Source organism: Arachis hypogaea, chromosome 5 (assembly GCF_003086295.3).
Source record: "Arachis hypogaea cultivar Tifrunner chromosome 5, arahy.Tifrunner.gnm2.J5K5, whole genome shotgun sequence".
NCBI lineage: Eukaryota > Viridiplantae > Streptophyta > Magnoliopsida > Fabales > Fabaceae > Arachis > Arachis hypogaea.
In genome coordinates, this window is record NC_092040.1 from 5,594,529 (window position 1) to 5,612,422 (window position 17,894).

The window sequence follows — 17,894 nt, forward strand, 5'->3', positions numbered from 1 at the left end:
TCAATCAAGTTCAACGAAAATATCATTAGCCTTAACAATTCTGTAAGAAAAACTTGGGGCACCGTAATTATGATAAATTGATTAAATTCTGTTGCCAAAAAAATAATTCACGATTGTATTGAAGTGGCAATCCACTATCTAAACAAGTGTAACTCAATTATGATAATAATACTGTTGCCTCATTCCTCAACTGCCGGTAAATCATACATACATATACAAGGTACGTCAAGTTCCCATATGTTTTGGCCGAAAGCTCGCCTACAGTTGCCGAGGTTTGGAAATCATTTTCAGCAACATGGTAATAGCATTCAATTTCAATGGTTCGAAACGGAGAAAATGTCTAGGTGAAAGCTTATAAAAGCAAGAGAACCAATAGCGCACACAAAGAATAAATCCATTTTTACACATGAAATTATGCCTGGTAGACTTCCATCTCATATCATACTGTAATAGTCATCTTCATCATTCATCCCCATGAAACACAATATGGCTAATACAAACACGAAGAAAGATGAAAGCTCCATTGCAAAGGCTCCCCAACCAATAACACCAGAATGCTTTAGAATGCTTGGAATGGCAATGCTTCCAATAGTTGAGAATCCAGTCAAGAACTTGGCTAAATTCACCCAGCTGCTCCATCATTCATCAGACCACAAAACAAAAAGTTGAATGATTAATAACCTTGGCTCGGTATACAATCTTATCTTTTTTCTTTTTTAATTTTGTTTTTCAATTAATGCTTGAATAATAACAGTTTACCTGCTCTCAGATTCAGAAAATACAGAAGAACCATTAGACCCCGCAAAGAACAGCAGAGGCATTGGGAGTAGAACATATGTTATAGCTGCAAGAGAACAAAACACCAAATGTAATAAGAAACCAGGAATGTTACGGTTACATTAACATCTCATTCCCTTAAATCTTCAAGAAATAAATACAGAGATGCTTTATCTCACCACTTAGCATCGGCCACCAATTATTATACAAAGCACACGCCTGTCACATAACACAGATGCAACTAGGTAAGCAACAATTACTTCGTTACCAATAAGATGTGATGCATTTATTAACAATGAGAAGAACACGGACCAAAATTTGCAAGACAATTCCCCCAGAGACCAAGATTGCCAAAAAGGCAAGTTTTCCCATGCTCAGGCAAGAACGCAAATATCCTGGTAAGTCTGCCATCTCCAACTCACCTCATGTTACACGGAAAAAGGGCTGGAGCAAGAAATCTCATTACCATAATGCTATATGGATATTAAATCAGAAGAAAATACTAAATCAAAACCAATTCTCATTTCTAACAAATCTGTCATAGATAAGATGAAGGTCAAACCAACCACAGTGATATTCAAAAGTTTGGTTTTATTCTATCACAGTGCCTGCTGCATAAGCACAGAGAAAGAAAATCTAGTGATTTGAGATCAGCATCAGGTAAGTCCAATGCAATATAAAACAACAAAAACAGCAGCAGCTATGTAAATTAATGACATAACGAAGAGAACAAAGGCTTCAAACCTAATTCACCTAATAGACATTACATTGTTTCAATCACAATTTGCCATACAAGATATCACTTCTCTTTAGTACTGAACAAGTGAATGACATTTCCACACATTTTCACAAACAAGCCTTTGCATATCTGAAATGTTTTAAACATATTATAGTACCTAAATATCAAAAACCCAATCCCACATATTTTTTACCCTAAAATCAACAAGACCAAAGTTGCATTAGCCAAATGATTGATTGATACACAGAATCCATACAACAATCTGGTCTAGATGACAGTATGTTCAAATATAACTAAATTCACGGATACGAAAACACAGAGCTAAAGGCAAAGGCCATGGAAGCAATTCCTACGAATAAGCACAGGAGTAACGGCAATTTTGTTCTCTCAGATAAAAGAGAGCAAGGAACTAACAATCAGCAAAGTAGAATCAGAAAAGATGATACACTATAATCCCTAAATTGAAGGGAGAGGGTTCAGCCTGCAAATAAGTGCATGCGATTGGGAACTACATAAGCAAAGCGGAATCCAATCTGGGAGAACAATAAACTCCGATAAAACCAGAAATTGATAAGAGATGTGGAAAAAGTTGCAGAATAACACAAATTGAGAGGGAGATTAGGAAACTCGTACCTGAAGAGTGAAGTGCTTAGAACGAAGTAGAATTTTTGGTTGTAACTGAAAGGAGATATACGGTTCGGTGAGGTTGATGTGTACGGAAGGTTCAATAGCCTTCAGGGTTCAGCGGCAACGGCAATGACCTGCCACTCTGACTCAGCTACCAGCCAGCACACCCTTCCGCAGTTCCACGCCTTGTTGTTCTTTCGACAAAGTAACATTCTTTTCCCCAATTTTTTTTCTCGAATAAATATTAAGATGGTGGAACCAGTTAACTTCGTTCTTTGGCCTTATTAATTAAATAATTTCATATGTTATTAAATTATTTTTTAATAATTTTTAATTATAATTTTGTATGAAATTTTTTTAAAGTTAAAAATGAGATTTAAATCTAAAATCTTTATATGAGAATAAAAAAAATATGATATTTGAATTATAATTTTTTGACAATTTTATATAAAATTAATTGTATATGAATTTTTTTATTTATATTTTAAATATGTTAAAATTAATTTAATATTATTTTTATCTTAAATATTGTTAAAAATACTAATAGAATATTTTTTTTCAAATTTTAATTTTTCTATAATTTAATTAAAAAAATCATGATTTATATGGATATAAGAATTTGTTGTTGACATTGAGTTACAAAAGAAAGGCTATCCTATCCAAAAAAAAAATTATAAATTAATTTTATCTTTTTTTTATTTTTACCTTTTTTGAGTTAATGATAAGATAAAATTGAATTACTTTAAAACATTTGATATATAAATAGATCGAAAAGATTGTTAGAAATAAATAAAATAATATTAACACTTATTTTTGGAATAAAAATAATATTTTTTTTCTTCTAACCAAATTTTTCAGAAATTAAAATTCACACATGATTTCTGTCTTTTTTTCGTTTTCAAAAGAAAATTTGTAGATTTTTTTTTTGAAAAATTATTGTTGTCACCTGCAACTCCTAAAATCAGCGATAGTCCTCCTTTTTCTCTTTTATTCTCTTCTCTTTTTTTACGCCTTTTCTTCCTTTTATGTTAATGGTTTTTGTCTGATTTTTATTTTCTATTTTAACTTTTAATAATTCTTTAATCATGTTATAAGTTATAACTCCCTTTTTGTAGTGTTATTTTTTGTTTTTCTTTTCTTGATGGTTTGGTTACTTAGTTGGATCTCCAAGATATTTAAGATTATATTAAACGATGATAGTTATTTATGCAAGAACTTTTAAATACATAAGTAAATTTAAATTTGTTCTAAGAGAAGAAAAAGATATTTTACTATGTTTGCAATGTTTAATATTCTTTATAACAAAAATTTGTGATTACTTTCGAATTTTAGTTTAACATTGAAATAATTATCTTCATAGCATAGAACGTGTCGCCTATTAATCCTAACTAATGAAAACGTTAATGAAATGACAGAAAAGAGAATAAAAATATTAATGTAATTAATAGAACATGATATTTATGTGTACATTTAGCTCGTTAAATTATTGGTATATACTTTTTATTCATCGTGTGATTAGCCATGTATATTTTTGGCTATTCTTCCTAAACCAAAAAGCGTTGTTAGGCTTAAATTTTTGAAAAAAAGATAAATAGGTCTCTAACTTTTCAAACTTTTGATAAATATATTTCTGACAAAATTTAAATATAAAAAGGTTCCTGATTTTAACAAACGGAGGATAATTTAGTCCTTTCGTCTATTTGCCTCTCATATACCTAACGGAACTGGCTGACGTGGCTGAAACGGTATACAGGTGTCCGTTACGGTGCCACGTTGAAAGGGGAAAAAAGTTCGAAGGACAAATAAGTCCTTAACGTCATTTTACAAATAAAGTTCGAAGGACAAATAGGTTCTTGAGAATTTTTTTTTCATTATACTTCTATTATGAGAATTTAGTTTATAAAATTAGGCTAATTTTTTTTTGTATGGAAAAAATATTGGTATTTTTGTTGAAAATGGGAGAATGTGGTGTAATTATAGATGAGTGGATTTTTTTGTGGGAAGTCAACACGTGGGGACGTGGTGCAACACGTGGGAGGCGTTGTGAACACATGGCATCATTCTGGCCAACACGTGGGGGGCGTGTTGAACACGTGGCAGCATCTTAGGCAACACGTGGGGGCGTGTTGAATAATTTCCACAATGCTGTAATACACTTCAAATGTCAATATTCAACCAAAATACCAATTTTCTTTTCATATTAAAAATAATTTCTGATTAAATTATGCTTGTATTTTGAAATCTAGTTAACTTGTTTTATTCTACAATTTAAATTATTTGTATTAAAATTATTGAAATTGGGCTTGTTATGTTTCTACTCTTTTTCTTAAATTGCATTAGTTTAGTTTTAGTACATTTGTGTATTATATTAGAATTTGTTAAATTGCATTAGTTCAGTTTTCATCATACTAGTGGCATTAGTTAGCATCAGTTCATTTATGCATCACGTTAGCATTAGTTCATTTGTGCATCATTCATGTATTAAGTTAGCATTAGTGCATTTGTGTATTATATTAGAACTAGTATTTTTATGCATAATAACATTACGAGAATATATTTTTTTAAATTATAGTTCACTTTGTTCTAACAGTATAAATTATACATGACACAAAAGATTTATAAAATCAAACTACCTTTACAAAAAAGTCGTAAGTTGACAAAAGTTTTTTACTAAGAAGACCAAGATATCTGCAGATAAAAAATTAAATAATAAGATTTTTAGTTATTATTTTTATATGAAAAAGTCTAATTTTTTTTATTAGTAATTAATTTTAACATTCGTTATCTAAAATTTAAAATAATTTAATGTGTATAATTTTACATTTAAAATATTTTAATTGTAAAAAAATATCAAATGACATATTTTGATTTGTCAAATTATTAATATAAAATATAATCATATATAGAGTAAAAATAGTAGAGAGAAATATAAAAATGGAGAGAGGTAGATGAGAGAATTTAGGAAATGAGTTTATTAATTTTGAAAAAAAAAATTCTCAAGGACCTATTTGTCCTTCGAACTTTATTTGTAAAATGACGTCAAAGACTTATTTGTCCTTCGAACTTTTTTCTCCTTCCAACGTGGCACCGTAACGAACATTTGGACACCGTTTCAGCCACGTCTGCCAGTTCCGTTAAGTGTATGAGAGGCAAATAGACGGAAGGACTAAATTATCCTCCGTTTGTTAAAGTCAGGGACTTTTTTGTATTTAAATTTTGTTAGAGATGTATTTGTCAAAAATTTGAAAAGTCAAGAACCTATTTATCTTTTTCCCTAAATTTTTTGGTGCCATTGTTTTTAGATTACTCTCTATTTTAAAACAAATATTAGTGGTATTTTTTTTATTTGGCTTACAATTGAGTCAATATTAACTAAAGTTGGAATGAAAATTTTACCCATATAATCAATCTTGTATTGTATAATTATCTAAATAACTAATTATTTATTATCACATCAATAAAATAAAAGTAAATAGTTAAATTAGTATTTTTGTCACTTCTATAAAGATGTCAAAATTTGCTAGTACATAAAATAATATTATATTGATTATAATATATTTTTGATAGTGCTAATTGACTATTAATATAATACGTCTACGTAATTAGATCAAATTAACTCTAAATTAAAATATAACTTTGAAACAATAAAATCTCTTCATTTAGAATTGATTTAATATAATTTCATAAACTTATCATGTTTGCACTTAATTAGAATTTTCAAGTATGTAGTGTGATATACTAATATCACTTAACATGTCATATAATAAACTATGACTGTAAGGTCCATATTGGTTAGAGAGGGAAACGAAGCATACCTTATAAAGGTGTGGATACTTCTCCATCACGCGTTTTATGTTATTAACATTCACGTTACTCATTCCGTTAATTATTTATGTCAAATTTTAAACAAAAATAGGACGTTTGAAATTTTAAGAATCAAATTAAAATTTGTTTCAAACATTGAGAACCAAAATAATATTTTATCTATTTTTTTTATGAAAGAGAAATAAATGATATACTCAAATATTATAATTTTTTATATTTTTTAAAATTATAAAAAATACACAAATAAAAAAAATTACGATTGTGAACCCAATGTTAAAAATAAAAAGTGGACCATTTACTCCAAAAAAATATATATAAAACTTACAAACCTCATCTTCTGCGGAAAAATTGATTGATTTGAAAATTGTACATTGCAGACTTGCAGTGGCAAGTTTGAAGCTGAAGGCTGAAAGGTGTGAGTGAAGAGAATTAGAGTCGGTGGTGTAGCCGTGCAGGGGAAGCATGAACCGTGCAAGGGAGAGGAAGTCGAAGACATCGTCACCGTCGCTGATTCCAATGGGAATCGAACCTCCTCGCGATTTGCTTCCCTCCAAGCACGACTTCCCCAAGCTCCTCCTCGTTCTCGCCATCTCCACCCTCGTTGCTTGCTTCTGCAACCTCTTCTTCACCTCTTTCGTTAATCCCCCTACCAAACCCTTCTGCGATTCCAACTTCATCCACTCCTCACATTCATTTTCCGGTCTCTCTCTACAATTGCATCGCTTTGTTTTCTTCCTTTTCTGTAGGCTGTGTACTAATACCTTGTTTATTGGAATCATTTCTTACAGATGATTGTGAACCTTGCCCAACTCATGGAGAATGCTACGCTGGCATGCTCGAATGTTTCAAGGGTTACCGCAAGCATCGTAATTTATGCGTAGAAGACAGTGAAATTAGTGAATCAGCTCGCAAAATTGTATGTCTCTGCAAATTGTTTTTTTTTTCCCTTTTTTATTGCCAATTTGATCGTGTATGATTGGACATTTGGACCACAGGTGGAGAGAGTAGAGTTTCACCTTTGTGAAGAATATGCTCAGTTTATGTGCTATGAAACTGGATCAATTTGGGTTAGTTCTGTCACTTTAAGTAAACCCCTGGATTGTGCAGTTAACTTGGATTTATGGTACGTTTCTGTATTTATTACTGTCTGAATTGTAGCTGAACTTGGCTGGTTTCAAATTCCTTTCTATATTCGCATCTCAGGTTTCAGAGGATGAATTGTGGAATCGTTTGGAGCCATTTGGGGATGTCTCCTCGGACAATGCGCTTTATAATTTCACGAAAGAGAAGGCAATTGAGTCAATTGGTAAATCATTGGAGCTGAGGTTAAATTCTCATGGGTATATATATCATCCATTTTATTGCTTGTGTGAATTTTCATTAACCTCTTAAGTCATAGCTGCTTTGTGACTTCAGTCATATTTTTCTTAAGACTTTTGCTGAGGATAGTACTTGCGTCTCATGTAGGATGAAGGAGTACAAGTGTCCAGATTCGTTGGCGGAGCATTACAAGCCATATGCCTGTCGCCTTCGTCAGTGGATACTACGGCACATTCTACTTGTTTTGCCTGTTTTTGCCATGGTATCCATCTCTTAAACGCATGATTAAATGCATGTATTTCTGTTATCAATGAGTAAACATGTTAACAATATTGAGATCAAACAGCTTGTTTTATTGACAACTCTGTTCTGGAATGTCCGGCGGAAACTACGCATTTCAAAAAGAGTGGAGGAGCTTTACAACCAGGTATAGTGGAGTTTTCTTTCCTTTTTGTGATTATTTCATGTTTTAGGAACGAATTTCCATTTGCTTCTGTTTTTATAAGTGTGACTTTTTAGTTGTAATGAGCAATAATCTTAATTGAAAATTTAAGGTATCAGATAAATATATTTGAATAGAATTTCAGGTTAGCTAGAGTTCTTGTAATAGTATGGTATTAGTTAGAGGGAAGTTCCGTGTTTGATTACAATAGGATTATTCATTTATTCTCCACTTGAACAGTTTGATATGTATTACAGTACTGTAGGCTTAGATGAGTGCAAAATTATCCTTGTATCCTGATTTTTGTTAAACATAGATTTCTGGGTAATGCAGTTTGCCACTGGTTCAGATGGAAAAACAATTCTATCGTATAGTTATGATGGATTAAATTTATAAATATATCTATATGGTTTCTGTCCTTTGTAATTGTAATTATGGTTTATATAGTCTCTTATGTGCTATATAGAGGACTAGTTGTGACCTTTTTCTGATCTCATCTCTGTATAAACACCTGTATTGATTTAATAGGTCTGTGAAATACTTGAAGATAATGCATTGACGGCAAAGAGTGCGAATGATGAACGTGAACCCTGGGTTGTTGCTTCTAGGCTACGGGATCACCTGCTTTTGCCTAGAGAGCGGAAGGACCCTCTATTATGGAAAAAGGTAGTTATGGATTTATTTGGTCTTTTAGAGTTGTTTTCATGTGGTTGTTTTGTATCCGATATTATTAGAATAATTATTACAAAAATAGCAACATGGATCAAACTGATTCATTTGTATGTATCCAGTTGCCTCCATGCTTCAGCGGATACTGGTTCACAAATTGACCTTGTTCATTGGAAGCAATATTAATTCTGATTGTGTCATTTTCTTTCGCTCCTCATTCTATTGACATAGGATGCAATATTGCAATCTTTGTATAGCTTCTGTTCACTAATATTTTTTTTTTGGTCATCTGCTTGCTTTTGTCCTGTTATCAAATTAATATATTTTTATTTGATGGAGTTTAACAATTCGTTAATGAATAATTAGTTTATTATAACTTTATTTTAATTGCAGGTAGAAGAATTGGTTCAAGAAGATTCGCGAGTAGATCGCTATCCCAAGTTGGTGAAGGGTGAATCAAAAGAGGTTTGGGAATGGCAAGGTAAATCAGGATACTTATTTGAGTTGTCAATGCAAACAAGATGTTCCAAATAAAAATAAATTAAGAATTGATTATTACTAGCCAAGTTTCTTTCATTATTCATCCCACTTCTAGTAATATGGATTTATTAGACAACATACTGAAAATATTCCTTCCAGTATGATGAGCTGGACATTATCCTGATAGAAGTTTAATTCATTGCACTGGTCTGCCTAAAGCTGTATTCTGATTGACGATTCTGATTCCCCCCCCCCCCCCTTCTCTTCTTTTTTTTTTTTTTGTATTACTAATTATACCTTTTCCTTCCCCATAATTTACAGTTGAAGGCTCTTTGAGTGCCTCAAAGATGAAGAATAAAAGAGATGCAAGCAAAACGGCGGTCAAAGAAGGCATGAACCTTAACTATCAAAACCAGCCCATTATGAAAGCGGGTCAGTAATTACGTCGTTAGCATGTTTTGTAATCATGCTTGTTTTCTTATTACGGTTGGAATGATTTTGTTGTGCTATTAACTTGATGCAGAGCATAAGGAGCCACTGTTTTGATACAAAGTATTGCTTGTACTTTGTACAATAGAAGGTTGTATAAGATACGTTGTATATTCTTTACAGCAAAACATGGGGCAAATGTGCGGCATTGTTGTGTGTGTTTCGTTCATGCAGTTCCAAAGCACTTACAATTTGTATGGTATGTGCTGACTGCTGATAACTGAGGAAGAGAAATCAAGTATTCAAGTCCCTGAAAGTCTGAAACTGTGTGACCCTCGCGGGTCTTAGATAAATTCAACTGGGCATTTTTATCCTGGAAGACCTTGTTTGTAGGATATAGCTTTTCTTAAACATATCGAGACATACGAATTTAGATATAGCTCTTCTGGAAGAATGGCATCATATAATATGGAAGAGTCCAGTGTAGTGATTAGTGAAGGTAGATTTTGAGGAATTTGCATCATAAGGTCAGGGCCTTTTTAGCATTAGACTCCATTACTCTCAATTGATCCCAAAAAAAACGTTTAATGTTCTCTCCCGCATGTTAATTTTATATAGACAAATGTTGTATGGACATATAGATTGGCATCTGGATTGTTCTTGTTTTTTCTTATTTTAAAAGATCTAGATATGGTTTAATATGCATACTAAAAATACTTGCAACCTTGTAAATTTGTCTTCTACGATAATGTAATGCTTCCCTAGCTAAATTTAGTTAACGTTTTATATAAGATTGTTTCTTACTTTTAGCTTGCTTTCTAGTTAAGACCACGATCGGCAACGCACACTAATGGAAGTAATGATGGTTTTTACAGCGTTAATAGATAATGCAAAGGAATAGTTTGTTGTGACGAAGAATTTAAACTAAATCGTTTGATGCAAATATACTGGAAATCACATCACGTGAACCAAGCCGTAATTAAAGTCCAATACAATGACCATTTGAAAGAAACTAATGTTGGGCTGTACAACCTAATTCTATGTGAGATTTAGAGGGGAATATGATGATGGTAATGTGCATATAATAAAGAAAAGCATGAATCATATTAACATCTGCCCGTCTAGCTCAGTCGGTAGAGCGCAAGGCTCTTAACCTTGTGATCGTGGGTTCGAGCCCCACGGTGGGCGTTTATATTTTGTTAATTTTGTTACCTAACAAGTTGTATGCCTCCAATGTAACCGACAACACTTCAATTGGTTTACTGCGGCCTACAATAAAAATTAAACATGCATAGGTTTCAATTTCATAACATTATTTATTTTCTTTTGGCAGTGTTCATTACCTAGGTATGTTTTCATCAGATTTTTTAATTTTGACTTTATGTATTCTTCTATTAGACAGACGAGGGGTGAAACTTTCTTGAGTTGCAAAAGATAAGGAGAGAAAACCTGCCATGACTATTACCTTATACCAACATTATTCATTAGTATCATGAAATTAAAGCAGCATTGATTATAATTTAAGGGCTCAACAGTGACAATTCTGTATTTCTAAATAGAAGAAACAAACAAAAGCAAAACCAAACTCAAAAGTGAAAATATACACACCAGGTCAATTAATTAGGTCAATAATGTGTGATTATGAAAGTAGGGCAACAAAAATATATATGACATTAGAAACAAGAGAAGTAATGGTATTGCAGTAAAGTATACCAAACAAAATTGTATTAACTATAGCAGGACAAGGACACTTTCCTTAATTAGGCACTGTGGTATTTTGAATAATAGGTCTATTATAGTATTAATATGTGGTGTGCTTGTTATGCTAGCTAGTAGCTACTAGAATAATGCTCTCCAAGGTGTCAAAATTAAAAAATAGTAATTACTATATATGAAATGATGGAGCCTTTTGAAAACAACGAAGAAAGATAGCTGAGAATAATTATAGGATGGAGGAGACAGAGATCTATGGAATGGTGATAATGTATGCATTTGTGGGACTTCCACTTTCTTCAAAGATAGCTAATAAGCTATGAAATGATTTTTCTTTTTTTCTTTTTATTCAAAATTGGAGCCTGCATATTAAATTGGTTTTCAAATAATTTTAAATTTTTATTTTTATTAGTATTTTAATTTTTTTTTAAATAGATTAATATCTTTATAAGAAAACAAATTAAAGATTTAATTATTTTATAATAAAATTTATTTATCTGATAAATATATTACAAGTTATATTAAAATAGACAAAGAGATTTACATGTGACAAAAATAATTTTGACAATTTTGAGAATAATAAAATTTATTAAGATATTTACATGTGTACAAAATGTTAATGATGTCTCCATAGTTCGGCATAGAGGAGTGCTAGGGAGCAGGAAGTTTTGTAATTTGTAACCATCAATTAGCTATTATTGGTGATTTTAATGGTATGATATTTCATCCAAAAGTAGAAAATCATTCACTTTGCTTTTACTGATTAAGTGCTGACCAGATTTCAATATAATTGCTGGCCTAGACCTTTCCGTGCGGCATATTCTCTGTTTTTCTTTAGTCTTTTACTGGATTTATGTGTTTATTTTCCTTTACTCCTCATCATGCATTTACTTCTTTGTCATATGACTGATTCTAAGTTTGGTGAAGAAACTCAGGTTTAATGTTTGATTATGTGGAGCCAAACTTCTAGCTTGTAGGTTGGTGTGTACATTTAACTATCTTAAACAAGTTATTAACTATCACCTTCTAACTTAAAGGAATATATAAATTAAGAGTTAATTATATTACTTCCGGTAAAAAAAATAAAGAATAGAAAATAGTAGAAAAAATAGAGTAAAAACTAAAAATGTTATATCAAGAGAATAATGTTGTACAACATATATAAAAATTATACTTTTATCTAATTGATATACATAATTATTATTTTTTTGTTTTAATTCATGTATGTGTGTATTTATAACTGGACAACTAATTTCAGATTCAAAGATTTAATATGAGTGAAATAATTTATATACGTTACATACATACATATGATAAAGAATTTAATTTATATTGTTAATATACTAAATTTTAAGATTAAGTTCATAAATCAAACAATCATTTATTATTATTTCTTTCTCAATATTAACGATTAAATAATATTCGTGTAATTCATAGGTTAGGAAAATGTTAAGAAATAAATCTGGTGATGAGAAATAATTAAACTTGAAACTGTAAGGATAGGATCTGCATGCATTAATTGGAACCTAGTCTGAAAATTCCCACCTTCCGTTTTCATATATTCACCGACCTATATATAGTACACATGACTCATGTGCCAAAAATCATATAGTAAAAGTAGCAATATTGCTATTATTACCAAAAAGCATATAATAATAATAATAATAATAATAATAATAATAATAATAATAATAATAACCATTTATACTATTTTTTGGTACGCCTTATTAAAGTGCACAGCTTGTTTTTTTTTGGAAATCAAATTTATTGGATTTATTTTTTTATTATATTATCACTTTTTATATAAAAAATTACATATATATAAAAATATGTCAAAAGAATAGTGAAAATAACACCTCTGTAAAGTTTGTATCATTTTGTCTTTGTCTGGTGGGTTCCTTGTTCCACAGCCTCCTTGATACATTCATCAAACTATTAAACTTTATTTTAAAAGAATATAATGAATGATGAAGCATTACTTGACCAAACTCTTTTCATTTGTTGGTTATAACAAGTTTAAGCTTTGTTGTGAGTGGTTACTAAGTGAAGTGGAACCGGAGTCTGTGATTGGCTGATTGCCACATTTTACAATTAACTTACATTATAATTAACAAACCCTAGCTAAGACATGCTTAAGATAAACTCTTCAAGTTTGGGGTAGTTGTCACATATTTTAAGTACCAATAAGGGTTTCTTTAAGAGTTTAGTTAACATATATTTTAGAAATTTGTTAAAAAATATAAAACTTATTTTAATATATTTATTAAAATAAAAATTTAAATTTTTTTATTAAGAATAACTTTAATATATTCTAAATATATAAATTATTAATTTTTAAGGGTGTGTTTAGTTTACCCTTAAAATTAATTAACTAAATTTACTTTTAGTAGATAGAAGTGTTTGGGTAATATAATCAGATTTAAAGTGTCAATTTCGGTTCAACTCAAAGCAATTATTTGTTGCTTATACGTTTAATTTTTCAAGTTGGCTTTAATATCTAAATTAAAATATCATATTCTTATTAGCTATCCTTTCTTTTTATATTATTATACATGTCTTACTTTCATAATTTTCATCTACAGTATCATTGTTATCTAAAGTATTTGATGAGGTAACTATTAATGTTTTCTTTTTCACCAAAAAATGTTATTTTAATTTTTTTTGTTATTTATGTTAAAAAAATTTAATTATGACTCAATATTATCTCATCATTAAATCAATAAAAATTTACTAGAAAGGTGATAATATATATAGTAAATATTGCATAGGACAAACTCTTATAATATTACCTTTATGAATAAATGTAAAATATAATTAACAAAATAAAGTTTGGGGCAAGTTACTAAAATAAATTATTTGTCTTTTCATATTACCAGAATATAATATTTATACATTAAGGACGCAAATGTATTTTTTTATTTTTTAGTTCTTATAGAAATTACGATAGGGTATGGTGAATTATGATTTAAACATAAATTGCGGTATATGTAACACTTTAATTTTTAGCATTTCATGATTGTACAAAAAATAAGGCATTACTAACTTAATCTCTTTTATTGTCTATTTAATATTGAGCCTACAAACAACACATATTCACATACTTAATATCAATAATATATTGTAGTAAATATCCTAAACGGATAATTATAAAAACTGGATATATCAAAACACAAATAATAATATATATGTTACTAATATAAATAATATTAGTAACATAATGACAAAAGATATACAATGAAGCATTAGCAAAACTAAGTTCACCAAAAAATACTAATATTTACTCATATCGGCGAATATCGAGTTCGATAATATTATTATTAATTAAATTCTATTATTTTTTATTTTTTATCTTTAAATTAAAAATATTAATTACTCAAATTAAAATATATATTTTTTATTATTTATAAATTATTAAAATTATAATTTTAATTATGTAAAATATTTTATCATAACAAAAATATATAAAAATATGATTTAATTCAATTCAAATAGTTATAAATTTATTTAATTACTTTTAATAAAATAATTTTTAAAAATAAAAAATTTTAATTTATAAAATAAATTATAATTATTTATATTTATATTTTTAAAATTGAGAATCGTTTACGTGTGAGAAGAAATTATTATACCCTTTTCATAGTTTCTTCTCACACGCAACATTTATATTACGATTTACGTCTAAATCATAATTTCCCATACTTTTATTGCGATTTCTATAAAAATAAAAAAAAATTGATTTGCGTTTTTAATGTATAGATATTATATTTTGGTAACTTATTACCCTAAAGTTTGAGAGTATAGGCATGATCTGTTAGAATTTTTTTGTGAGATTAAAGTGAGGATAATATAATAGGACATATATAGGATGACAAAAAAAAGTTAGAAATCACAATACTGATATTTATACTTAACCTTTGAGACAAAAATAATATTTTAGTATTTTATATGTATAAGTATGTTATTCACACAAAAAAAAAAGTATTTATAATATTTATGTATCAAATATTATAATTTTGTGGACTAGAGTTTGTGACCAGGGTTTGTACAAACTTATATATAAAATTATTATTATTAGTATTATTATTATGATAAAATAATATCTATATAGTTTAGGATTTTTATTTTTCTAATTAACATCTCAAAATTATAACCTATATAACTTTTCATTAATATTAATGTATATTTTTGGATAATAAATAATTTATTGTAGTATATTGAAAAACATAATAGAAAGTAATAATAATAACTGAATAATATATATTATGCCTTTTTTTAGAAATTTTATATCGAAATGTGATTTTGATTTATATTATTTATACGATATCTTTTCTTTAGTATTGTGCTTGTTTGAGTGCTATTATTTTGATAAAAAATATCTTTTTTCAATGAAAAAATATATTTTTTTTTATTTTTTAACGTATTTGACAAATTTTGAGTAATAAGTAAAAATACTAAAAAAATAAAAAATATCTTTTTGAAAAGTTGTAATTTACATATTTTTTTTAAAAGATTTTTTTTTCTAAAAAAAAGATGTTTTTCATATAATAAATAAACAAAAAAATACTTTTATATTATTATATCCAAATATAATTGATAGATAAAAAAAAAAATTTTTGTACGAAATACTCAAATATAAAATAACTTTTATTTTTATACAAAATCTTTTAAAAAAAATAACTCAAAAAAATATTTTTTTAGAAGATTATCCAAACAAATTCATTATATCTTAAAAAAGTATATGGACACAACTCACAATTTAGTTTTGATCAAAATTAATTTTACAATAATAAGTTAACACCAACGTCAATTTGTCAATGCTAATCTAAACACGCAATTAACAAGTTCGATGAATACTTTCCCATTGTATTGGACTTTAATCCACCCATATATATGGAATGTTTATTATCGTGACAAATCATTTATCCAAAATTACCCTTTTGTTTATTTTTTTGCCATATTTATCTAATTCTAGGCTTCTAGCACACATCAACTTCTTGACTTGTGGCAGATGGTGAAAAAGTAATGTATACCCAAGATAGTCAATTTCTTAATTAAATTGATAATGTTTTCAGATGTGATTAGCATTATTAGACTTTAAGAAAAGTCTGTTGGTATTTTGTGAGGAAAGTGAAAGTCCCTTAATTGGCAGTGCCTCTTTAGCAATTACTATGCTAAGTGATAATTGGCAATGAGGTAAAACAAAATAAGGCAACCTTTTTTCTTTTTTCGTGACGGAATTAAGTTTTATTTAAAAGTTTATTCTCGGTTAATGTATTTTTATATATATAAGATAAGATTCGAATTTTCAATATTTATTTAAACGAGCACTACTTGACTAATTCAAATTATTTAGGCAAAATTATTAATTTTGGTCAAAAGTCATATCAATTTTTTATTTTTTATTTTTTATAAAAAATATCTAGCAATTATTGTCACATTGATTTTGTAGAAAGAATTTACTGATTGCTCTCCTTTTTTGAGCTTTTTGTGGAGGCCACTTTCACTGGGCGAAAATTTTTTTTTCAACTTTTTTGTGGGCGTGGCAAAATTAAATTCTTAGAAAAGCACATGAACACTAATTAATATAATCAATTCTCTAATTCTGTGTGTTTGGCATCCAAAAGACGATATACTAAAAAGAGAAACGTTATTAGGAGGTGATTTCCACTTATTTAACTTTATATTATAATTTATTATAAAAAGGTAAAATTATAGGTAAATTAGACAGATATTATTTATTAACCTTATGTTTTCTCTTTAGTCAAATAGGCATCCTAATTTAATAATGTGTTCATATGACCAAAGATTTTGGATTTGAACATAAGATTAGTAGGAACGTTATTGTTATCGAATTTTTTTAGTGCTTTCATGTTATGTGAAGGATGAACCAATTAATCCAATAACACTAAAATTGGTTATCTTTTTATTCATCTTCAAAAATTTTGACATGTCTATGTACACTCGAAATATCTATATCAATGTTAATATTTTGCAATGAAATAAAAGAGTCTTTTGGAATTTCATGGTTGTTTTCAGTTTTTAATGTGAATCTTAGGGTGTTCATGGGTTTGGGTAATCCAAATTTAAACTAATTAAATTAGTTCTAAAATCAATTAGTAATCGAATATAATTAGATATGATTTGATGCTATTCAATCATAATTGGTCTGAATATTAATTTTGGGAAGAACGAATAAACTCGTGAAGTCCGTCACCTTTTTATTAAATAAAAAAATATAAATTTTAATTTTGTATATATATATATATATATATATATATATATAATATTAAACCTAATTTTATTATAATAGTAGATTTATGAGTATTTTGTTATTGTTAGAATATCATTGTTCTATTAATTGATATTACATGTTTATCATATTTATATGATTTAAAAAAAATTTCATTTTTTAATTCTTTTTAATTTATATTTCATCGGGTATCCAATTACTCGAATGAATTAATTATAATTCAATTAATTCGGTTTTCATTTTATCTCAAATTCGAACTAACTCGATTTATGAACACCCTAGTAAATATTCTAAATAATAAAAGCAAAAAAATCTAAATATTTTTTATTATAGTTATTTTAATGTATTTTTAAATAATTTCTAAATATTTTTTAAAAAATTCGGTGAAAAAGTGCTAAAAAGCCCACAACAATATTGATTAAAGAGTCAAAAAGAGAAATTTTAATTTTTCTAATGCATTCAACATATATTAAAAACTTAATACTTAATTTATATTTTTCTATAAAAGAATTTCACTTATAATATCTCTAACTAATATTTTCAGAACATTTATTAACATGGCCTTTTAAAAGAAGCTAGAAAAAATACACAAATGATTTCCACTTACTAAAATATTAATGTAT

General features: G+C 28.2%; 2 protein-coding genes and 1 non-coding gene across 3 annotated transcripts; 2 read left to right on the top strand and 1 right to left on the bottom strand.

The window, feature by feature from the left end:
- Window positions 1-91: 91 nt before the first annotated feature.
- On the bottom strand, window positions 92-2,407 carry LOC112800407 (vacuolar protein sorting-associated protein 55 homolog). Its single transcript, XM_025842665.2, has 5 exons — window positions 2,150-2,407; window positions 1,090-1,221; window positions 957-996; window positions 760-844; window positions 92-630 (listed from the first exon to the last, which is right to left on the bottom strand). The coding sequence occupies exons 2-5, from the start codon at window positions 1,186-1,188 to the stop codon at window positions 435-437; spliced, it is 420 nt and encodes a 139-aa protein (XP_025698450.1). The 5' UTR covers window positions 1,189-1,221; window positions 2,150-2,407; the 3' UTR covers window positions 92-434.
- A 3,871-nt stretch (window positions 2,408-6,278) lies between these two features.
- LOC112800409 (uncharacterized) lies at window positions 6,279-9,944 on the top strand. Its single transcript, XM_025842668.3, has 10 exons — window positions 6,279-6,668; window positions 6,757-6,884; window positions 6,964-7,035; window positions 7,172-7,308; window positions 7,436-7,550; window positions 7,635-7,715; window positions 8,259-8,396; window positions 8,793-8,880; window positions 9,201-9,311; window positions 9,403-9,944. Exons 1-10 carry the CDS (start codon window positions 6,431-6,433, stop codon window positions 9,423-9,425), a joined length of 1,131 nt encoding a protein of 376 aa, XP_025698453.1. The 5' UTR covers window positions 6,279-6,430; the 3' UTR covers window positions 9,426-9,944.
- Window positions 9,945-10,423: 479 nt separating this feature from the next.
- On the top strand, window positions 10,424-10,496 carry TRNAK-CUU (transfer RNA lysine (anticodon CUU)). The gene has a single exon. It is a non-coding gene; the product is annotated as a tRNA-Lys (tRNA).
- Window positions 10,497-17,894: the final 7,398 nt, after the last annotated feature.